This window comes from Phocoena phocoena, chromosome 1 (genome assembly GCF_963924675.1).
Source record: "Phocoena phocoena chromosome 1, mPhoPho1.1, whole genome shotgun sequence".
NCBI classification, from domain to species: Eukaryota; Metazoa; Chordata; class Mammalia; order Artiodactyla; family Phocoenidae; genus Phocoena; species Phocoena phocoena.
Window position 1 is genome coordinate 99,483,589 of NC_089219.1, and position 24,576 is coordinate 99,508,164.

At 39.2% G+C, this 24,576-nt stretch overlaps 2 protein-coding genes across 5 annotated transcripts in view; one reads left to right on the plus strand and one right to left on the minus strand.

The window, feature by feature from the left end:
- Window positions 1-6,945, minus strand: part of ST7L (suppression of tumorigenicity 7 like) — a 77,579-nt gene extending 70,634 nt beyond the window's left edge. For 2 of the 4 annotated variants that reach the window (XM_065891299.1, XM_065891284.1), the window contains exons 1-3: window positions 6,737-6,944; window positions 4,942-5,024; window positions 1,416-1,578 (exon numbers count right to left, since the gene is read on the minus strand). In XM_065891299.1, coding sequence (XP_065747371.1) covers window positions 1,416-1,578; window positions 4,942-5,024; window positions 6,737-6,944 — 454 coding nt within the window. Of the gene's footprint in view, window positions 1-1,415; window positions 1,579-4,941; window positions 5,025-6,736 lie in introns of all 4 variants that reach the window. The other 2 variants (XM_065891290.1, XM_065891275.1) reach the window with 2 other exon arrangements.
- A 678-nt stretch (window positions 6,946-7,623) lies between these two features.
- CAPZA1 (capping actin protein of muscle Z-line subunit alpha 1) overlaps window positions 7,624-24,576 on the plus strand; it is a 47,815-nt gene continuing 30,862 nt past the window's right edge. Inside the window, exon 1 of the mRNA XM_065873510.1 lies at window positions 7,624-7,698. Within this exon, the coding sequence (XP_065729582.1) occupies window positions 7,660-7,698 (39 nt within the window). The 5' untranslated portion in view covers window positions 7,624-7,659. The remainder of the gene's footprint in view (window positions 7,699-24,576) is intronic.

Here is a 24,576-nt window from a genome sequence, read left to right on the forward strand (position 1 = left end):
TAAGAGTTCCGTAATTATTTCATGAAAGGGGAGAAAGGAGTAGGGCAGAGAAAATTACCATTATTCCTTCCTGTACTCCTGAATGACTGCCAACCTCATTCCTACTAATCCTGGTCAACACCCACTCAAACTTTTTTTTTTTTTTTTTTAATTTATTTACTTATTTATGGCTGCATTGGGTCTTTGTTGCTTCACGTGGGCTTCCTCTAGTTGTGGTGAGTGGAGGCTACTCTTCGTTGCGGTGTGTGGGCTTCTCATTGTGGTGGCTTCTCTAGCTGCAGAGCATGGGCTCTAGGTGTGCAGGCTTCAGTAGTTGTGGTACGAGGGCTCAGCAGTTGTGGCTTCCAGGCTCTAGAGCACAGGCTCAGTAGTTGTGGTTCACAGGCTTTGTTGCTCCACGGCATGTGGGATCTTCCCGAACCAGGGCTCAAACCCACGTCCCCTGCATTGGCAGGCAGATTCTTAACCACTAGGCCACCGGCGAAGTCCCCCACTCAAGCTTTAGGGCTCAGTTTAAACAGTTCTTTCTTACAGACTTGCCCTGATCACACCTAAAAAGTGCCAGCAACTGCACTCAGGTAGTATTTTTCTACTAAATTAATATAACTCTAGTGGTTAGGCTTACTGAACAAATGAGACATTATGACATTCTGCAGAATTAACTCATTTGTATGAGTTAACTGTATGATTATAACCTATACCAAATGAAAGAAACAATAATCCAAAAATGTGGTTTCTATCTGGCTTCAAATATTTTACTTTCCTAATTGCATAATTACTAGATACATATAGAGGAATAGTCTACAGTTTATGTATGACAACAGATTATCCATACAAGAATAACAGATTTTGATGTCTTTGTAAATATACTGAGAAGAAAAACTATTTTTCCTAACTTTGCTCTCTTGGCAGAGATGGCTAATTGTCTTTGTTCTCTCCTTTATCAGTAATAAGATCCCCTTATCACCTGTGCATATATACAGTGAGAAAATGATTACAATTTCTAGCCTCCCTTACAGCTAGTTCTGTTTATATGACAAAGGTCTGACCAGTAGAAAGTAAGTTGAAATAGTATATGACGCTGCTCGGAAGTGTCCTTGGTTGCTGTGGGGTGGGGTGTGGGCAAAGCGTCTTCTCCTGGCTTATTCTCCTTCCTGTGACTAGACTGTGGACACGATGGCTGAAGCCAGAGGAACTGTCTGGAACCACAAGGAAAAACTGCATTGGAGATGGTCGCAAACAAAATAGAAGTAGTCTAGGTCTCTGATAATCATTGCTCTCCATATCAGCCATGGATTACCTATATTCAAAGGAAAGACAAACTGCTCTCTACTGTTATGAGTTTTCTATCTGCCACAGCCAAACACAATCTTAACAATACAGCTCTGAACACACATTAAGTCAGTAGTAGTCACCTGACAAACTCTGTCTGCTGGTTTCACTTTCTCTGCTGCTGGAAGGAGAACCTGGCTCTGAAATGCTGCCTTCTGTTCCTCCCATCAGTGGTCGCAAATGGCTTACAGATACTTGCTCAATAAAAGATGTGCCGTGCTTATGGAAGTACCACCATTCAAATATCTGTGACAAACAGAAAACATCTTTCACTTAAAATAGAATTAATCAGCAGATATATGACCTCAAATCAAAACATTCTCTCAAGATGTTCCTGTTTAATTCAGCATTTGAAACGTGCCCTCCTTCCAAAAATTAAGCCAAACACAAGATTCCCTGATAACACATGCCAAGCCAAGGTAAAATGCCTTTTTACAACTTTGTAATGAAATTCAGACAAGCTTAGGCAACACTAGAATACGTCTGTAAATAAAGCATTAAAAAACAGTAAGAAGTGTTTAAGCTATAAATAATGTAACTTTCATTATAACGTCATTTTAGTCTATCTGTAGCATAATTAAAAGAAAAACAATTTTGAAACAACTAGCATGGTGGATTAACCACTAGACTAGGGCTGGAATGCCCACATTTGACTCCCAATTCAGCCATATATTAGCTGTGTGTTTTGGGGAAGTTAACTTCTAACCTCTCAGAGCCTCAATGTCCTATCTAGTAAATATGGTTAACAAGAATTGTAAGTGCTTTTAAACAACAAAGTACTACTTCAGTATTTGGCAGTATTATTAATGTAGGTTAAGAGTCAAGTTGATTCCCATACTGAACCATTTAAAAATCAGGATATTCATTTCTTTCTGTTTCCATGGTTTATCATTGCTATAAGAAGAGGAATCAAAAGCAGCTCTCTGTGTTGAATGAGCAGAATGTTTCATATTCGGATACGCCAGCCTTTTCAACTCCTTTTGCTGGCTCCTTTGGGTCTGAGCTTAAATGACATGTCCTAGGGAACTTTTCCTGATTCCACAGAACAGAAAGCTATGTTATGCACTCCCATTGGCTCTTTTATTCTCCTTTCAGAGTAATCTTTTTACTCGTAATAATTAGTTAAACAACTGGCTTTGTTGCTATTCTTCAAGCTTCCAAGCACACTACCTCTTCAGGTAGAAATAACACAAGCAGCACAACTAGCTTTCTCATTTCAGGTGGTAAAAGAAATTATAAATAAACTTTGCTCATAAAAACTCATCAAGATTTCAAGGGTAATGACACAGTTTAACCTTTAAAATGTTACTTGAATTCTTAAGTTTTGTAAATTTAAAATGTTGGTTTAAAACAAAGTAACAACAAATTTTAAACACTTTTACATATTACATATGTAAGTTATATATTATATAAATATAAGTTTTCTCCCCTCCTTATAAATGAGGAAATTAGGACTCAGAATTCATGTGACTTGCCCAAAGTTATCAGATAGTAAATGGCACAGTCAAGACTCAAAACTACATCTGCTGGTTCCAAGACCAATGCTCTTTCTATTACATCAGCTGTTTAAAGATAGTTTATCTTCTTTATTTAGATTTTTATAGGCTATGACAAAATATGCTAAATTATGAGTAGGCTTTATAAATCAATAAATTTTGAGGCTTTTAATAACAGAGTTTTCACCCAGAATTCCTCAATAATTTTTTTTAAGTCAAGAGAAAAATTGCTTTCTCATCTGGTATTTCACTTCAACAAAATGGTCAAGTGTTCATCCCGATTTAAAAAAACAAAACAAAACAAAAAACCACTCCAATATAAATGCTATTATTTTTACATTTCTACTATAGTTATAGAGCACCACCTAGAGATGAGAAAAAAATACAGAAAAATTTCATTGGCCATGCATGCCATAATACTTCCTAAGATTTTTATCTGTAGCAGTATTTTTCCAAAGTTTATACTATGAAACACTAGTTCCCAGGGATGTTAATAAAGATTATAAAAATTTTAAAAATCTTTTTAAAATAAAAATGATAGCTTGGTTAAATAAAGCAAGGGAAAGCTGAATTAAACAGGTTTCTTTATTGTGGCACTTCTTAGAATAACATGGCCAAAATTCATTAGTGTATGTCATGTTGTTGCAAGCTTTCACACACACTATCTCATTTAATCTTCATAACTATTAAGTTGATACTTTTTTTTTTTTTTTTTTTTTTTTGGCTACACCGGGTGGCTAATGGGATCTTAATTCCCTGACCAGGGATACAACCCGGGCCTCAGCAGTGAAAGTGTGGAGTCCTTTGGGGCTTCCCTGGTGGCTCGGTGGTTGAGAATCCTCCTGCCAATGCAGGAGACACAGGTTCAAGCCCTGGTCCGGGAAGATCCCACACGCTGAGGAGCAATTGAGCCTGTGAACCACAACTACTTAGCCTGCGCTCTAGAACCTACGAGCCACAGCCACAAGCCCATGTGCTGCCCTAGAGCCCGTGCTCCACAACAAGAGAAACCACTGAAATGAGAAGCCTGTGCACCGCAATGAAGAGTAGCCCCCACATACCACAACTAGAGAAAACCTGCACGCAGTAACGAAGATTCAATGCAGCCAAAAATTAATTAATTAATTTTTTTTTTTTTTTTTTTTTGCGGTACGCGGGCCTCTCCCCGCTGTGGCCTCTCCCGCTTCAGAGCACAGGCTCCAGACACACAGGCCCAGCAGCCACGGCCCACGGGCCCAGCCGCTCCGCGGCACGCGGGATCCTCCCGGACCGGGGCACGAACCCGCGTCCCCTGCATCGGCAGGCGGACTCTTAACCACTGCGCCAGCAGGGAAGCCCTAATTAATTAACTTTTTAAAAAATTAATTGAGTCCCAAACCACGAGATCACCAAGGAATTTCCAAGTTGATACTATTATTATCTCCAGTGTACAGATGAGGAAATCGGAGCTTTAGAAAAGTTAATTCACTTTCTTGAAGTCATACAACTAAAGTGATGGTTAGCCTGTCTCACAAACTCTGCTCTTAAACACTCTAGAGAAGGTAACTGACAGCCTATAAGCCTAATTCAAGACAGATAAATTTTTAGTCTGCCCAATGTTGCCAACATTAAAGTATTGGAAGATTTTATATAAAAACTTTATATCCAGGTTCTCTTGAAATCGTCTGAAAAAATTGGAAGACCTGGTCCTGGTAATACTGGTCTGCAAGTCTACACGGCAACAATTAGCTTTAGCCTTTTCTAGAAGGAGCATGTACTGTCCAGATTACCCAGTCTTCAAAGTAAATAAAAATTTCAATTTTTACACTCTGCCAATTTTACTCATTTTTGTTACTAAGCCGAGCCTGCAAGCATTTACATCACAACCCACCTCCCACTACACCCCCAACATACAATAAACAGTCTTTTATACACAAATGAATACTATCAATCTCTAAAAGTGGAGAGGAAGTTGCAGTGTTTTTTAAAATATTTTTTCACATTTTGAGAATGTGAAAAATTTTGAGAATGCTGATCTATAAGTATTTTTAATTATTATAATAACTATTTAAAGAGGTATGATTTTTAGATAAACACCAAAGGAAATGGAAGGAAGGAAATGGAAACTACTTACAAATATTAGTCCTGATATCAAAGAAGATGTCCCTGTAAGTGCCACATAGAATTTGGGCGTCAATGAATTTAAAAATACTGTCACTGCCAAAAAGAATAAAAAAATCAAAGTTAAAAGAAATAAGTACCCAAGTTACAAATATGCAGGTGTCTTTATGAGTGGAGGGACATAAGTAGTATTAATACCTAGTATGAGATTCATTTGAGAAAATTATAATTTTTAAAAAGCTACTTTAAATTCTCATTGTATCACATCTTTAAAATGCCTTCACATATGTAAGGGTAGGATTTTACACTGCTGATTTGTTAAATAAGCAAATCAAAATGAGATCATTTAGCTTGCTGTTGAGAATAAAACCAGGAATATCATAATTTACACAAGAACTTTTGCAATTCCATAAGGATAATATGAACAAATATGCTGTTACAAAGGAGGATTAAAACTACTTCCTAATTATTTGGGTGAGATACAAACCAGTGTTTCAAATTAGAGGGAAGGAAACTGTGTGTGTATTTGGTATGTCAGCTACAGAGGCAAAATAACCCAAAAAGAATAACAAACTAAGAGCTTCCTAAACCTGATTCACTGAAAACCTGGACCACATTCTTCATTTCAAATAATTGTCTCATAAATACTTTGGGTTTTAGAAAGAAATAAAAATCTGTAAAGTCACTGACTCTCATCTAAATGGTGTATCTAGTTAATATGTTAAAAAAAAATGATAAACTCAATGAATAACATTTCACTGAGCATACAAACCATTAGTAGTCACTTCATTAACCTGTAACAGAAACACCAAATTAGCTTTTCAAACAGTCTAGGAAGGCCAATTTATCTAGCTTATTTTAGTGTGTTAGTTGCATCTGAATTTACATACTATGTTCTTAAAAAGTCCAAAACATTTCAGTACATTATCTCACAGTCTTTCATGTCATTTCACAGAATAGAAAAGGGGACATTTGCCTTCTCTTGTTACAGAAAAATAAAACACAGTACTGACAGTCATAAAGATCCCATAACAGAAATACTTCCATTCTAATCTGAGGCTGCCAATTTGTAATGACATGGTAAGAGGCCCTGGCTCCCATCCACTCTGTCCTGGCTACAGCTAAAGAATAATATTTGCAGAATCCAAGGGAATCATCACCTCTTATACGTCTTTGTAACTTCAGCCCACACTACACAGCAAGCTCTCTACAAATGTTGAAAGAAGGAACTAAGGAAAGAACCCACTGCTGCTTGTGGCTCTCTCTCTTTACTTTCTGTACTGTTCTATTTTATTACTCAAGATAAAGCCTAAAACAGAGAACGGACAAAAATATCACGAAAACTATTTCCTGTCAAAACTATTTTAAAACATGAGAATGGCTGGCTAAGATCGTGTTGGTTTCTTTCAGATTTTTACTGTCTGGGTGTGGGTTCTCTCAGCTGAGTGGCGAGAGAATCAAAAGGTGTGTATAAATTCTGCATTCAAGTCTGAAAATGCTCTCATCTGCCCTACCACCTGAAGCTTACATTTTGAGGTGGCTTCTCCTCGGGTAAACGAGGACAGAAAGGAGAGGGCGGACCTTAAGAGCTTTAGGGAGGAGCCGGTAGTTGCAGCTCAGGTTTGGCAATCAGCTGCGGAGTAGCGGCCCAAGAGAAAAAGAACCCACTCTGTCGCACACACCGACCCATTCTGCGAAGCCCTCCAGTGATACTGAAAATCTCTGCCCTTTGGCCCTTGCCCCCGGCACCTCTCCTGCCCCCCAATCCCCCACGCCCGCCCGTCCCTCGGGAGCTCTGGGCCTCTCACCCGCTGCCAAATTCTCACACAGCCTCAGCGGGACCCTCAGAGCGTAAAGCAGCCCCAGCCCCGCCACGAACCACAGCGAGGCCCCAGTGCCCGCCAGCCCGGCCCGCAGCCGCTCCCTCCAGCCCAGCGGCGGACTCAGGCCGGGAGCAGGGGCAGGAGGAGACGCCGCAGCAGCCGTTGCTTCACCTAAGCCGTCACCGTCCGCCATCTTGCCGCTCCCGGTGGCGCCGGGAGTTGGGAGGGGAGAAGGACAGGAAACCGGGAGTCGGGAATCCTGGGATAGTGGCGGACCTGAAGTTGGCCTCTGTGAAGGCTGAGAGTCCCAGGGAACGGGGACCAAGAAGATTTGGAAGGTGGAGGAGCGCCCAAGGACTAGGGCTACCTATTCCTTCCGAGGGAGGGAAGGGGCGGATAGCGGCACCTATTCTGGAGGAACTGGGCTAAGATGTGACCCGGAGTGAAGTGTTTTAGCCTCCATACGCGTGAGGGTCACCTTCCACCCCATTCCTGGGGTTGAAAAAGTCACCGACCGTTCCAGAGTCGGAGCAGCACTTAGCCCTTTGGACTCGGCTGCCATGGAGAGCACTGGTACTGGGAAAATCTACAGGAGTAGCGACTGCAATTTGGTCGGCCGGAGCTCGGGCGCCAATACCAGCCGAAGCACACTCCCAACGTCCCATAGATGAATGGGAAAATTAATGTAATTCAGTGAGAAAAATATTAGACTTAAAATCATGTAAGTCACGCCGACTTACTGGGGCGTCGGCGCCCGGGCCCATGACCCACGCCCGTAACTGACATGGCGCCCTAGCGGTCGGCGTTTCCGGGCGGATCCTTCAGACGGCCTTCGCTGTGATTCCATCATTCGGCCTCCTTCCCGGCCTGCCTCGCGCCAGGGCCGGGCTGGGCCACAGCAGCCCAAGATGGCCGACTTCGAGGATCGGGTGTCGGATGAGGAGAAGGTAAGGGGTCCGCCTCTCTCTCTTACCTCTTCCCGGGACGGGGAACGGGGCCCCGACCCGGCTGCGGTGGGAACTCCGGCAGTACCCCCAGAAGAAAGAAGCTTCTTGGCCTTTGCTGGCATACGCTCTCCGCAGTCGGGATGCTTCCCTCTTGAGGGGCTTTCCTCTGCCTCACGGTGGCCCCAGTTCCCCATTCCTCAACTCTCTTTTCCCCCCGGGCCTGACGCACAGCCCAGTGGCCTTGCTGCGAGAGAAGAGACTTTACCTTATTGAATCGTGACTGTGGACTCTTTTTTGTATTTAGAGAGGGGGCGATGATGATGTCGCGACGTATCGAGAAGCAGTTATTTTACCGCCTTTAGCTGCTGGGGCTCACCCCATCCCCCCATCTTTAGCTATGATTGGGGCTAGCTTAGGGCGAGTCACTTCCTGGTCAGGGTGGCCTCTTAACTTCCCTTTTGCTCCTCCTTCCTCAGGAAGTGATTTTGCTGTCACGACTTCTCGACAGGGAGAGGTCTCTAAGGTGTTGGCCGCCTATCCACACACACCTCTTTTCCCACATGCTGTCGGCTGAACTAATTCGCAGTAATAAATGTGTAAGCCTCAGGGACATTTGCTTCAGGATTTGAACACCACTCTTTTCTGTGTAGACACTCCCTTGATTGTATGTATACGGCGACCGCGGTGACTCCATCCCTTCCATCTTACAATCTTTTAACGATAATTTTTGAAAAATAGTTTTTCATTTCTTGTTAACAAGGTTAGCCAATGATTTTTTCTTTTTAACTCCAGAAAGGTTTTATGTAGCACATAAACTCCATGTTAACACATTCAAGTCTGGACAAAGCATCCTGCCTTCTTTGGTGCTCCGGTGTGGTATCTTTTTGATTATAGTTGAACTTGACACTGAGTAATTTGTACACTTAATTTCTTTAAAAGTGTCGTAAATACAAGAGAATATTTCACCTTAGGTGGAATAACTTTTTTCCTGAGAACTGCACACCTTTCTTAACAGTTTGTCAGGCTTTTCAGTAAATATGTTAAAGATTTTAGAGTCCATGGAAATTACAGTGGTTCATTACATAACTTGTAAAAGGACAAGAATTATGTCTTTTGTTTTCCACAGTGGTTTTTACAAAATGTACACCCTTGAATGCTCTGTAAATGTATCTGGGGTTTTCCTCTTTTAATAAAAGAGATTGGGATGGCAAAGGGGACTGTTGATGATCCAAGAGCCCTCTGTACAGAATAATTTGATATACATATGCCATGCCATTTTGAAACGCTGAAGAATGTGCTAAATATTCACATGCCGTTGAACAACACTTCAGCATTAGATTTTCTCATACTTGGAAATTGATTCTCATAAATGTATGAGATTTGAGGGGGAAAGGGCATTTTACACTGTATATGAACTTATGCTAGAGAGAAAACTATAATAAAATGTTTATTCTAAGGCAAACAGTTACGATTCACATGAAATTAAGTTACAGTGAAAACATGGGATAACAAAACATTTGTTAGCCCAACTGATGGTCCTCTTACTTTAAGCAAAAATACTGTTACAGCAAAATTTCACTAAGAATTTAAGGTAATAAACTTTGAAGTTTACCAGTGTTGGGTTTTTGTTTTTGACACAGGGGTAGAATGCCTTTCTAATTAAACTTGGGGGGAAAATATGTATTTCAAAGTGTAAAGATGTCTTTGGATATTGACAGTGTTCAAATTAGTAACATTAACAGCCTTGATTTTGTAATAGCAGATCTCTGACCAGTTTTCTCTTATATCCCAGCATACTTCTTTTGCTGTTTAATTTTAATAATGACAAAGCAAGCAAATCATAATTAGTAAGGTAAATCTACTGCCAAAAAATGTTGATGAATTTTATATTCAGTGAACAGGTTTTAGATAAACTACATTGTTTTCATTAGTGAGATAATTAAGAATAGCTGATATTTAAAAATCTCATATAATAAATCCATATGATTTGGGATTACTGAAATTTTGTTAGATTTTTATTCCCAGAGATGAAGTGATCTGTATTTCTCTGTTGTGGATCAATAAGTAAAAAGAAAGGGCTTTGACTTGTAAGATTACTTAAATTCTCCTTCAGTTTTATACCTACCTTGACCCCTTTTCCTCCAGGCTTCTGATGCCTTTTAACTGAATTCAAGAATTGAAAAAGTATTTTTCCAAAGAGACTTGTTGATATGAATGTCTTAGCATTCATAAACAATAAGTGACCCTTAAGTGAGATTCTTGTTGTACAAAACTTTCATAACCAAGGCACTATTACAAACAAGATATTTTCAGGCTTAGTTTGTATATTGACTCTTCCTCGAAGGAACCGTGAAGTTTTCATTTTTTTTAAATTTTAACTAAGACCTCAACTGCATTTGATTTGATTTTTTTTTAACACGTGTGTCATGCCAAATATATTTTAATACTGCTTTTTATCTTTGTTACATTTTCTGAAAGCAGTGAACCCAGAGGTGAATTTGGTGGTGATGGTCTCTGGTTTCCTTGCAAGTATTTCTATAAAAGCTAGTAAGATCAACCATTCTCATAACCAACTGCTGAAGTTTTTTTGTTTTTTGTTATTTTTTTTGCTGTACGCGGGCCTCTCACCGCTGTGGCCTCTCCCGTTGCGGAGCACAGGCTCCGGACGCGCAGGCTCAGCGGCCACGGCTCACGGGACCAGCCGCTCCGTGGCACGAGGGATCCTCCCGGACCGGGGCACGAAGCCGTGTCGCCTGCATCGGCAGGCAGACTCCCAACCACTGCGCCACCAGGGAAGCCCACTGCTGAAGTTTTTATCACTTTATAAAGAGGAAGTTGGGTTTTTTAACTTCTGCATTGTTACCTGAAATGGTCATGATGAGCTGCCTAAATAAAACAGGAAGTTGAAAGTATAATAACTTGCAGAAATAACTACTTTTAGTTTTATCTTCAAGTTCAGTTTCTGAGAATGAGCTCTACTCCTCTAGTTACTTAGACTCTTCAGTTACTTGGTTCCAAAATGAAAAGATGCCATAATTAGGAAGCTTGAGGTATGAGGTGAACTATGTGTTTGGATTCTTTGTACTGACTGTTTCCTTTATTTCATGATTCAGCATTTTAAAAACATAAATGCAGACTGAATTATAGGGCTGAAAAAAGTGCTAATAGCACATTTTTTTCCCTTCAGCCTAACTAGTAGAATATTTGTGTACAACTTCAAAAGTACCATAACTGAAAAATGGATCCCTTTGCTTTTAGTTTAGACAATACCGTCTTTAAGGCACTTTCTGAGAAATGGGTTTATCAAAATTATCTAGGAGAGGGGTGGAAAATGTTGTAAATAGATACTGAAATTTGAGGGCTCTGTTAGAGCTCATGAAAAATATTTATACTTTTAAAGTGGATTTCCTTGATTATGTGTTACCCCTTTAATTTAGTAGGTGAGTTATTACCCTTACAGGGCGAAATAAACCCTAAAGCTTAATTGCCATGGCTATTTTGTGATAAGTCGTTGACTAGAATTAATACTACCATTTTTAAATCTTCTCTTCTGTTAGCTTTGCTGAGTAGTATTCATATGATCTGTTACAAAATCCTTGGACAGGAGCATAAAGCCTAAGTAGGTACAAACTCAGATGCCAATCTTTGGTGAGGAGCGTAGGTTTATTATAATTTCTTCTAGAACATCTAGCTGTTTTATTAGGACCAGCCTTAATGCTAAGCAAAGCAGTGTAATTTGTCAAAAAATTCAGACCCCAGGTTGGTCTAATTCAGAAGCCATGCTTTTTTCACTATACTGTTTTTAACATGTATCCGTGAATGAAGAAATCAGAATAGAGTCATACATTTAATGAATTATAAATGAGGTATTGTGGGGTAGTGGGAAGGAATGATTCTGAGCCTCAGGAGATTTGGCCTCTCCTTGCTATGCTTTTGGTCACCAGTGTGATTTTTGAAAATTCACATACCTCTGTGGGCCTCGAAAGTTTTCTTCTAAAATAGGTAAGGGAAATTGGATCAGACTGAACAAAGTTTAATGAACTTTTTCAAACTCTAATTAAAAAAAACACACACAACTCTAAGAAACTGAAACATTAAAATGTTCCAGGAGTTTCTGTCATTGTTTACTTTGGCACATTTGCCCCATAACGAACCTGTGAAATTCTTGGTTACTGCAAGCAAGTCTTTTTATCTAGTGCCTAGCATACTATCAGGTACATAGTGTAGGCACAAGCTATTGGTATGAAAGAGACCAATCAATCACAGGTTCATTCATTCTTATATTTCCCCAGCTCATGCTCCCTCATTCTCCCTCCCCAATTATTTCTGGTAATCTGTAGGTATTTCTTGTGTTCAAGAGTGTGTCCACACTCTGGGTGGCTCTTCCAGCATTCATTGTGCCTGAGCATCTACTGCCGTTACTGGTGCTCTGTCACGGCACTGCTAAGAACATCTGATCCCCTGGGAGCATTTTCCTAATACCATAAAGTTCCGAAGCCTTATTGCATATCAAAATCAATATGTATACTGTTGTCCCTAGGTATCTGTGGGGTAGTGGTTCCAGGACCCACCCACCCCCATACCAACATCCGCGGATGCTCAAGTCCCTTATATAAAACGTTGTAGTACAGTCAGCCCTCTGTTTCGGCATCCATGGATACAGAGGGCTGACTATGTATACTTTGAACCTTGAAAAACCCCTAATAAAAGTATTTCCTTCATCTTCTATAAGTTCTCTCCTTTAGAGCTCAGAAAAGCACACACTGTAGGATCAGGTGTCATTGTTCTTTTCTGTCTCCAGAAAACTTCATCTTTTTGATAAAAAGTTAAAGTCCTTATATGGATCAGCTCCTGAAAATAAAAACCCTGGATAGGGGAAACTAGTCGTGATAATTTTTTTTTTTTTTTTTCGATACGCGGGCCTCTCACTGTTGTGGCCTCTCCCGTTGCGGAGCACAGGCTCCAGACGCTCAGGCTCAGCGGCCATGGCTCATGGGCCTAGCCGCTCCGCGGCATGTGGGATCCTCCCGGACCGGGGCGTGAACCCGTGTCCCCTGTGTCGGCAGGCGGATTCTCAACCACTGCGCCACCAGGGAAGCCCGGTCGTGATAATTTTTGATAAGTTTGACTACTTACGGATTTCTGAACTAGGTGATAATTTTAATATGTACTTGCTATTATTTTCCCTTCTCCCTTTATCAGAACCTCCTGCCAACCTCTGCATTTCTGCTCATCCCACCATTATTCTCTTTTAGTCACATAGGGTCGGAACACTGCCATCATCTGTTTTCATCCTTAACCTCTCCTCTCATGTTCAATTAGTATTTCAGTCCTGTAAATTCTTCTTCCTATCATTAGGTTCTTTTCCTCCATTTCCATTAGTCTTTTTTAAAAAATTATTTTGAGTATATAGGAACTATAATCACATGCTTAAAATGGTAGGAAAGGACATGAGTAAAAAGTCCCCTCCCACCCATTTTCCAGCCACCCAGTTCCCTTGAGCGGCAGCCAGTTACCAGCTTCTTTTCTATTTTATTTTATGTATTTATTTCTATTTTATTATTTTCAAATAGGTAGGTATACTTTTCATTGAACAATATGTCTAACCTGTCCACATTCCTATTACCATTTTCTTCATACAGGACCTTTTCTTATGCTTGGATTATTTTTAACAACATTCTTAATTGTTCTCTTTGCCTCCAGCCTCCCCTTTTCTTTCTATATTTTCACTGATTTACCATCTTCATACTACTAAATTTTGAGCAGCATGTAAAATTTATCTTTGCTATAACTGCACATGTATATTGTTAGGGCAGTGTCTCTGGAGATGGAATGTTCAGTTGAGTGGATCATTTGACATGTATGTTGTGATATATATAATGTATAAACAGGAAGACAGCATGATACCAGGCTGCACTAAAGAAAGGTGGTGGGTTTATTGGAACATGAGAGAACTTTGCCTTGTGAATTCTTTGTTTTGCATCTAGGTTACATTTAAGTGCTTATAATGTGCTAGATACTTTATGCATTAAAATGTATTCATCTCAAAATATCCCCATAGGCTGCTTACCCCATTTTAAGTTGAGTAAACTGAGACACATTTCAGGTTAAAAAATATATAAGCAAGTGTCCTGAACTAGTAATAGTAGAGCAGATGCAATCTGCTGGTAATCTACTTCCAGACCTGTGCCTTTACCCACTTTGATTCCTTTGAGTAGATAGTAGGTAGTAAATTGAGATAGCAAACAATTCTACTGAAATAATGACATAATCCTAAACTGCAGTCAAGTTTAATGGCATAGTGATGTGGATGCTTGTATAGACACTGAAATATTGATATTTTATGGTCATGACTGCATTATAATTACTACCAAATTTGGGGAATGCCCTGGCAGTCCAGTGATTAGGACTCTGCACTTTCACTGCCATGGGCCAGTGTTCAATCCCTGGTCCAGGAACTAAGATCCCGCAGCGAGGGGAAAAAAATATTACTACCAAATTTGCATAGTGCTCTTTTGAGCTTCTACAAATATGCCACTAAGAATTCTAGTATTTAAAATGTGTTATAAACTGAAGGTATTGAGAAACATGAGTTCAGAAGAGCACTGTTTGTCTTCTTAAGAACCTCAGAACATTATTGACTACAGCAGAATTGCTTATGTGTTTCTTTCAAAAGCAAGATTTCTGGGTTCTGTCCTAGACCAGCTGAATCAGAATTTGGGGGGACCAGTGCTCAGGAATCTATTTTTAATAAGCTTCCCAATAATTATTGTGCAACTTGAGAACCACCATTCATATCGTAATCCTCTGCCTGTTAAGTTCAGAAGCTTGATTCATCAGGATAGTAAGGGACAAACTCATATTAGCTAGGCTCATGAAACTAGTGTTTAAAAGGAGGATAGTGACTAATTTAATAAATACAGGAGGGCTTAGATTCCTTTTTTCAAGTAGATCAGATACATAGGAAATCAAATTATAATTTTCTCAGTTTAAGCATGGAGTCAGAACCAGAGATGTTAACTATACAGTCTAACATTTTAATGGTGTTTTCCTCCATAGTAGGGATATACATCCAACACCAAGACCAAGTCAGATCTTTGCGTAGTACACCTTCTAACTTTTAACAGCAGTGGACTTTCTTTCTCTAGACAAATTTTACAAGGCTGGAAGGAAGTCATTATATATCAAAAATTTGCATATTGCAGTTTCTCCTGCAGTCTTTACCCTCTTAGTTAATGGCACCTTCATTCTTTAGTTGCTCAGGCCAAAAAGTTTAGTGTCATCTTTGATTCCTGCTTCTCTCACAATACACATACTGTCTGTTAGCAAATCCTATAGGCTGTGCCTTCAAAACATACCTAGAACTTGGCTGTTTCTCATCATACCCCTATTTCAACCACTCTGGAAGAAGCCACCATGATTTCTCATGTAGATTATTGCACTGGCCTCTCTGGTCTCCCTGCTTCTGCTTTTGTCTCTCCATAGGCAGTCTGTCCTCAATGAAACACCCAGAGTGATCTGGTTAAAAAATGTAAGTCAGAATATGTCACTCCTCTGCTCAGAATCCTTGAGTGGCTTCCCATCTTTTTCAGAATAAAAGTTTTTACTCTGACTACAAGTCCCTACATGATCTGGGATTTACCTCTTTACGACTTATGTCTCTGACCTTATCTCCTACCTATTCTCCCCTGGTCCTCTCTAGCCACACATCCTCACTTAATGGGTCTTTGCATTTGATCTGTCCTTTGGAGTTCTCTTCCTTCTATATCCCTCACTTCCTTCAGATATTTAATCCGAAATTACCTTCTCAGTGAAGCCCTCTGTGATCATCCTGTCCAGTTCCAATCTACCATTTTATATCCTCTTTCCCTGCTTTATTATTACTCCTTAGCATTTATCACTAGCTAGCATACCATGTAGTTTAGTTGTTTAATCTCATCTATTGTTGGGCTTCCCTGGTGGCACAGTTGTTAAGAATCCACCTGCCAATGCAGGGGACACGGGTTCGAGCCCTGGTCCGGGAAGATCCCACATGCCGTGGAGTAACTAAGCCCATGCATCACAGCTACTGAGCCTGCTCTCTAGAACCTGCGAGCCACAACTACTGAGCCCACATGCCAAAACTACTGAAGCCTGCGCGCCTAGAGCCCGTGCTCTGCAACACGAGAAGCCACCACAATGAGAAGCCCGTGCACCCCAATGAAGGGTAGCCCCTGCTCGCCACAATTAGAGAAAGCCTGTGCACAGCAACAAAGACCCAATGCAGCCAAAAATAAATGATCATAAATAAAATAAATATTTAAAAAATCTTATCTGTTGTCTCTCTACCCACTATGATGTAAGCTCTGTAAGGACCATATACTGTTGAATCACCATTGCCTAAAACAGTGCCTTCATAGTAGGCCTTCAGATATTTGTTGAATGAGTGAATGAATCTTGCTTGGATAGTATTTTTTTTAACATCTTTATTGGAGTATAATTGCTTTACAATGGTGTGTTAGTTTCTGCTTCATAACAAAGTGAATCAGTTATACATATACATATGTTCCCATATCTCTTCCCTCTTGCATCTCCTTCCCTCCCACCCTCCCTATCCCACCCCTCTAGGTGGTCACAAAGCACCGAGTTGATCTCCCTGTGCTATGCCACTGCTTCCCACTAGCTGTCTATTTTACGTTTGGTAGTGTATATATGTTGGATAGTATTCTTAATTTCATAGTTAACTAACTCTTAAGAGGGCAGACTAATTTCCAAGTTTTGCGAAGCCATATTGAGGACTCCAGTACTTCCAGATTAATTTTTGTTAATGGAACTTCCCACACAGAAGGCTTTGGCAGTTCTCCATTACCTTCAGAATAAAACCAGAATTGTTAGCGTAACTACTGCCATCTGACTCATTTTACTCTTCCTTTCGCTTTTATTATCTCCAAATCTGTTTCTGCCAAACTGGTCTGCTTACAAAACACTGTTTTTTCCCTACCTTTTTTTATTCTTAACAGTTCCCTTATTTGTAATGCCCTCCCTCTTTCTCCCACCCCCCCCCCGCCCCCACTATTTAAAGCACTTTGTAGAGCCCAGCTTAGATCCCCTTCCCTGTAGTTGTCTTTAACCAGCCCAACCCATATCCATCTCCTTCCTAAGAGTTCCATGTTGTATATTGTCTGTAATACTCATTTGGCAGTTTTGGTGCTTTGAATTAGTTATTTTTAAATGATTGACACATCTTTACTGAGGGCTATTGTTTGTATAAGTTGTTTTGCTAACAGTGGTAAAGTATACAAAGATTTGAAAAGCCAGGATGCTGACTGTATGCTTGTCTTATGTTATTTGTATCCACTGTGAAGATTTGCACTTAGTATTAGCTTAAGGTAGTGGCTTTCAACCTTGGCAGCACATGAGAATCACCCTAGGAAGCTTTTAAAAATTCTGGTGCCCAAGCTCTACCCCAGGTCTATTACCTCAGAAGCTCTGTGGGTGGAACCCAGACATCAGTAATTTTAAGGCTCCCCAGGTGGTTCTAATTGTATAACTGTTCTTCAGAACCAAGGCTTAAGGCAAAAGGGAATTTGTTGGCTTACTTCTTTTGCCATTCTCTTTTTTTATTTTATTTTTTTTGGCCGCGCCGGGTCTTAATTGCGGCATGCGGGATCTAGTCCCCCGACCAGGGATCGGACCCAGGCCCCCTGCATTGGGAGCTCAGGGTCTTACCCACTGGACTACCAGGGAAGTCCCTGCCATTCTCCTTTTTGTCTTTATCTTTAGTACTCAGCTCACCTCAGTGCCTGGGACCTGATAAAGTATAGTTTGTTTTGTTTTGAGTGAATGAACAAATTGGTAAACACAAAGATTCAATAACATCTAGGCATTTGCTTAGGGAAAGAAAGTTAAGTATCTGCTATGTCTAAGTCCGTCTCATGTTACCTCATTGGATTCTTAAAGTAGTGCTAGATATATGAGCAGGTATTATACTCACAGATGAAGAAACTAAGACCCAAGTAATTAAGTGCTAAAGCTGGCATGTGAAACCAGATCTGACTTCCAATAATTTTGAAAAAAAAAGTAAATTTGGTAAAAAGATATACCTTTAAGTTAGAAATACCATAACGTGCCAGATATGCCAGATCTTAAAAGCAAAATGCTTCTTCCCACTGCATCTGTTTCCAAGCCAGCATGGGCCCTCACTGCTGAACTCTGCCTGTTTGGACTTGGCATTTGCATCATTGCTTTCTGGCATGTGAATCTCAAGGCGTTTGGGTTGATTTTCCCCTGATTTCTTAATTTGGTCCTGATTATTTCCAAAACAATACTCATTGTATCTGGCCGCTTGGAACTTTTTACCTATCTGCCCACTCTCCTAGGATTGGGGGTGAGAATGTGTATTTTAACAAGTCGCTTTTGTGATCTTTTCACTCACTTTAGTCCTTTTTTCTAACCCATTAGAACACTATATCTCAGACTTTTATATTTCCTCAGTTCTTGATCTAGACATTTAGGTAAATCCTCTAATTAAGCCAAATAGGGTCCTTTCCCTCCTTTCATATGTATATCAATGCTGTTTTGCATTTAAGATCAGACAGCTTTTTTATCTTTACTGAGATTGAGCCAGTACTTTTTTTTTTTGACTTAAGGCTTTGTCACTTTGAACTTCTAAATGAACACTAAAGATATATACTTGGAAATCTTTTTACCTACATTTTGGATGTATTATATTAGGATAGTCCAGAGTGAGGGCTGAGGAATGATTTCCTTCTAACTCGGTGCATAGAGAAGTTGTAAATTAAAAGGGAATGGTTGGGAAAGATAACTAAAAAACAAAATAGGAGCTATTTTTTGGTTCTTAAATGTAAATTTTATGGTTAAGTATGTTGTTTTTATATACTGTTATACAGCGTAAAATACAATGCTGACTGACTACTGTTAAAGAAGATTAATCTGACACTTGTTAAAATGATAAGAAGACTTTATTCAATACTTTTGTATTAGGGGAGAGAGATTGAGTTCAGGTCCAAATAAGCAAAGACTGCTGGGCATGAATAGCCAACAAGCAAGTGAGCGGGTCAGTAGGTGGAAAATTACTAACAGGAGACATCAGGGGTAGAAGGATTCTTGCTAACAGAAGATCGAGGACTTATACATCAAAAGTTGGGGACAAGGAACTTGATCAGATATCAAGAGTGGGGGAATTCTCTTTAAACTGAGAGCAGGATTCTTGCTAAGACTGGGCTAGGCAGGCCATAGACAGGATGGGGCCAAGATAAAAGACCTAACTGAGAAGAGGGCTCAGAGAAGCCTAACTAAAGTTTGGACAAGGAGAAAGTCTTTGGCACTCCAAGTGTGTTATATTATTACTTTAATAAATCTTCAAGCTGTTTTCCTTAGCATTGGTAGACTTTTTAAAAATGAAATTGCTCTACTTAAACTTGCCTGCCTTCACTACCTGTTTGTCTATATCTGACAAAACTTACAAGTGGTTACTAATAGAACAGTTTCTAAGAAATACTTGAAATGGCTTTTAAAAGAGTATACATAAAACAAATTACTTGGAAGTGTCGCCATCTTTTTTATAATGTTGATTCTAATTTAGACATATCTATGCTTTTTAAACCTTAGGCCTTACTGATAATGATAAATCAAAATAAACTATCAATATATACATCTAAAATTTTATTTATTTTTTTGGCCACGCCACACGGCTTGCAAGATCTTAGTTTCCCTGACCAGGGATTGAACCCTGGCCCTTGGCAGTGAGAGTGCAGTCTTAATCGCTGGACTGCCAGGGAAGTCCCCTAATTGCATTCTGAATCTTTATAATATCTCCAGGCCTAAACTGGGAAAATAATATTTAGCTTATTTGGAATTTAAAAAAACATAGCTAACAGTAAGTTTATTAAGTAAAACCTTTTATTCCATATGGCCTTGGAGATCACTGAAAATGTATTTTTTTCTGAAATTATAGCCCCAAATTAAATTCTCACTAGCCTCTGGGAACTCTCTGCCAGCAGGGATTTTGTTTGATAAAGGCACTGAAACTGGAATTCTAGAGCTAGTTTGCTACTGAAATACATGCATGTCAGCAGCTTGGAACCATCTATTAAATTATTGCCCCAGGCAGTTTATTGTTGATACTCTGAAAGCCTTAGAAGCAGACCAAAAAAATGAACTACATTGAGGCAAGATGTGTTTTAAAACAAACAAACAAACAAATAGCATCCTAGGGTGAGAGAGAGATGAATGGGCAAAGCACAGAGGTTTTTTAGGGCAGTGAAAATACTCTGTATGGTACTGTAATGGTGGATACATGTCATACATTTGTCCAAATCTATAGAGTGTGCACCACAAAGAGTGAACCCTAATGTAAGTTACGGGCTTTGGGTGATAAAGATGTGTCAGTGAAAGTTCATCATTTGTAACAAATGTACCGCTCTGGTGCGGATTTTAATAATGGAGACTGTGCACATGGGGGGACAGAGTATATGGGAAATTTCTGTATGTTCCTCTCAATGTTGTTGTGAACCTAAAACTGCTCTTAGAAAAAATAGTCTTAAAATACATAATAATAACAACAGCAGTAACATCCTAAATATCTTCAAATAGGAAAAACTGTCTTAAAAAATAACATTGAATTCCATGCAAATATAACTTTCTTACCAGGATAAGAATAAGGTATTATCTCTTTCTGGAGGAGGAATGCAACTGCTTATCCTTGAATACTTCTGGAATGATGTAGAATAAAAATAAGTAAAATAAATATGTATGAAAGCACAATTTATAACTATTTTTTTGAAGTATAGCCTAGTTGAAAACATGAGTAAACTTTGAAAAGATGTATTATCAATTTAAAGGGAAGCAGAGGGACTTCCCTGGTGGTCCAGTGGGTAAGATTCTGCACTCCCAATGCAGGGAGCACAGGTTCGATCCCCGGTCAGGAGCTAGATCCTGCGTGCATGCTGCAACTAAGAAGTCTGCATGGCAACTAAAGATCCCGCATGCCACAGCTGAGACCTGGCACAACCAAAATAAATAAATATTTAAAAAATAAAAAAAATAAAGGGAAGCAGAGTAGAGTCACTTTGAAAAACTTTTTTGGTCAAAAAAAAGTTGTTGATATTTATAGTTGATGAAGATTGTAATGATGGAGAATATTAGGTGACTAGGACCCAAAGAACTTCTGGAAGAGAGGAATTATTTTCTCAATAATTTGAAGGCTTTGTTCAGTTTAATAATTTAAAGCAGCAATTATCTTGCTGTGACTGCTTAATAATTGACATTTACTGAGCCTCCGTATTATATTTTAAATATTTTGCCAAAGACTTGACATATATTATCTTATTTAACCTTCACAGCAATTCTAAGAAGAGATACTATCCCACTTTAGGGAGAGGCTGTGATTCAAAGAGATTAAGAGACTGAAATTCAAATCCAGGTCTGTCCAACTCCAGAGTCTTTATCTTTCCATTTTGCCATAGTACCTCATAATAATCTTAAAAGCTAAGTGCACTTCCTTAGTGTCATTTTATTCAAAAGGGATTTTGTAAACATTTACTAATTGCCTATGTGCCGTTTACTTTGCTAGACCCTGTATAGGATAGAAAAAGAAAGCAAGGCAGTTTGCCCAAAGAAAACTTAAGTCTTTGGGAACAGGATGGTACCTATTGAACTAATTGTCAACAGCAGTTATATTTTAGGTGCTATGATAAATGTTCAAAGTATGGTAGAAGTAACAGAGGATTCTTGAGACTTTAAGTAATGGGGAATATATCTTTGAAAGAAACAGATTCCCCAACCTTGGAAAATAGGAGTGATTTAGACAGGCAAAGATGAGAGAGGCACAAACTCAAGGACAGTGTGAGTAAAGGCCCAGAAGTGAAGTCTTTAATACACTAATGAGGGAGATAAAGATTTTCATAGATACCTTGCTGGCAGAGATTTGGCTCATGAAGTATACAAAATTTCGGCAGTATAAACTGACCTGGGCCTTGCTGATAATTGGAATATGGATATTATCTAGTGAAAGATTTCTTCCTTGGCTGTCTGGAATTATCTACCGAGCATTCACAAAGAGCTGCAGTTGTTAAATATTCAACTTCAAATTCTTTTGTTAAGGAAACTATTTTAAAAGGTAGTTATGAATAGATGTAATGTTGAAATGTGTGGGGTCTGTTATTAAAAGATTATTTAAGGGAATTCCCCGGAGGTCCAGCGGTTAGGATTCGGTGCTTTCATTGCCTAGGGCCTGGGTTCAATCCCTGGTCAGGGAACTAAGATCCCACAAGCTGCGTGGTGCAGCTGCATGACAAAAAAAAAAAAAGATTTGAGTTTTATAAAAATTTTGTAAATTTATTTTTCGACTACATTTTCTAAAATTTCTTACTAAAATTAACAAAATTAGAAAATTAAGCACTTTCTAGGGAACAATGGGATATATTACTTTCTCAGTTTCATTTTTAAATTTCAGTACAGATATTAGTAATATAAAAATGAAAATTTGAATATTATAAGGATTGAGTATTTTACTTTATTTTCCTTTTTGAAGAGGTAAGAGGATAAGAAGAATGGGAAGAAACTGAAATCTAAGAAAACTTATCTTTCATTGATACTTATAGACTTTAAATTGCCCCTATTTAGGTTAGAAACATAATACAGTGCATTCCATGAAATTAACATTTTTGGAATATTTAAATATATGAAGGGGTAGAATTGTGTATGAGGCTTGAGTTACTCCCCCTTTAAAATATATATGGAGTTATACCCTTTACCGCAGACACTATCATATGAATGCTATGTACAATGAACCTGTTACTTTATGCAATAGGGACTTTTTTTTTTTAAGCAGAGTGAAGTTTTTGTTCAACTAAAACATCCATATCAGTGATTCTCAATTAGGAGGGGGGCTACATGCCTCCCCTCCATGGGATATTCCTGCTGTCACCTTTCTTTCCCCATCCCAATCTTGAGAATGATTGACTAAATTATTGTTACTGTGTCATCCCTCATTTGTATTGCAGCAAAAATATTTTTGCAGTCACTAGCTGCTTAGCCATTTCTCTTTCCCCTTTTGCTTGTGCCAGTGATTTTGTTTACCTCTGTTAAATTTCATCTTGTTAGTTTTGACCCAGTTTTGAAGCTGGATGATAAAATTTTGACTTTTAAAGTTATTATTTATCATTTGATTTACCCCTTCCAACTTTGTGACCACTGCAGCTTTCACAAGGAAAGCTTTGTCTCAATTCCTGGTTTAAAAACAAAATTGTAAAAGGGCTAGGCCAAATCCATCAGACCACACTATAGATAATCCTCCTGAATTTTAATACCTATTAGTACTGCATAGTACAGATGATTGTCTAGTTCAGTGCCACCCCTTTGTACGTATGTGACCTTGGACAAGGCACTTCTGATCCTGTTCCTTCATTTACAGTAGGGATAATAGTCTCTTCCCTGCCTATTTTTAACAAGCTGTTTTAAGATCAAAAGAGAGGTTATGAAAGAGTTTTGTAAACAATAAAATAGTATTCATTCATTTACATTCCTAGCTTGTGCCAGGTCTCAGTCCTAGGTATACAGCAATGAACAAACATAACAAGTTCTTATACTATATGCTAGGAGTTGGAAGATCTGGTCCACTGCCTGTTTTTATATGTCCTAACAGCTAATATATTTTGAATGGTTAGAAAAAAGATCAAAAGAAGAATATTTCATGATGTGAAAATTACATGAAATACAAATTGCAGTGTCTAATGTGTTAATTAACTCAATGAGGGTAATCCTTTCACACTGTATAAGTGTATGTATATCAAAATCATCACATCATACACTTTAAGTATCTTATAACTTTATTTGTCAATTGTACCTCAGTTAAAAAACAAAGTCTTACTGGAACACAATTATGCTCATTAGCTTACAGTTGGGACAGAGATCATGTGGCCCACACAGCTGTAAAATATTTACTGTCTGGCCCTTTACTTTAGCAGTTTGCAGACCCCTGCTCTGTGCTCTTGGAATTCTTTTGGAGGTGTTGAGCAGTAAAAATAAGTATATGTTCAGTGGTGGCAAGTTCCTTGAAGAAATTTAAAGCAGGTAAGGGGCAAGAATTATGAAGGGTGTGGAGGGTATAGTAGCTAATTTATGGAAGTCAGAGAAGGGTACTTTAGTAGGTGATATTTGAACAGAAACTTGAATGAAGAGGGAAATGAACTCTCTGATAGAAGAGCATTTCTGGCAAAAGGAATAAAAATTGCAGTAGCCCTGAGGTGGGAGTGTAGCTATAGGTCTAGGAGCTAAACAGTAGGAGAATGAGACGGTGAACCAAATTGTAAAAGACCATGGAGCACACTTTAGATTTTAAAGTGATTATATAAATATATCATTACAATTTCTATTACAGGTATTCCTTCAATATATTTTTATGGTATTATTATAGTGACAAATCAACTTAACACTTCAAAGCCTGTCTTCAAAGACTGTCAGATGTTTATCTAATACTAAGTATGGTCATCCCATGGAGGGGGATTGGTTCAGGGACCCCCGAAGATGTCAAAATCTGAGGATGCTCAAGTCCCTTACATAAAATGGTACAGTATTTCCACATAACTTACGCACATCCTGCCATATATTTTTTTTTCTTTTTCTTTTTTTTTTTTTGTGGTACGCGGGCCTCTCACTGTTGTGGCCTCTCCCATTGCGGAGCACAGGCTCCGGACACGCAGGCTCAGCGGCCATGGCTCACGGGCCCAGCCGCTCCGTGACATGTGGGATCTTCCCGGACCGGGGCACGAACCCGCGTCCCCTGCATCGTCAGGCGGACTCTCAACCACTGCGCCACCAGGGAAGCCCCTGCCATACATTTTAAATCATCTCTAGATTACTTGTAATGCCTAATAC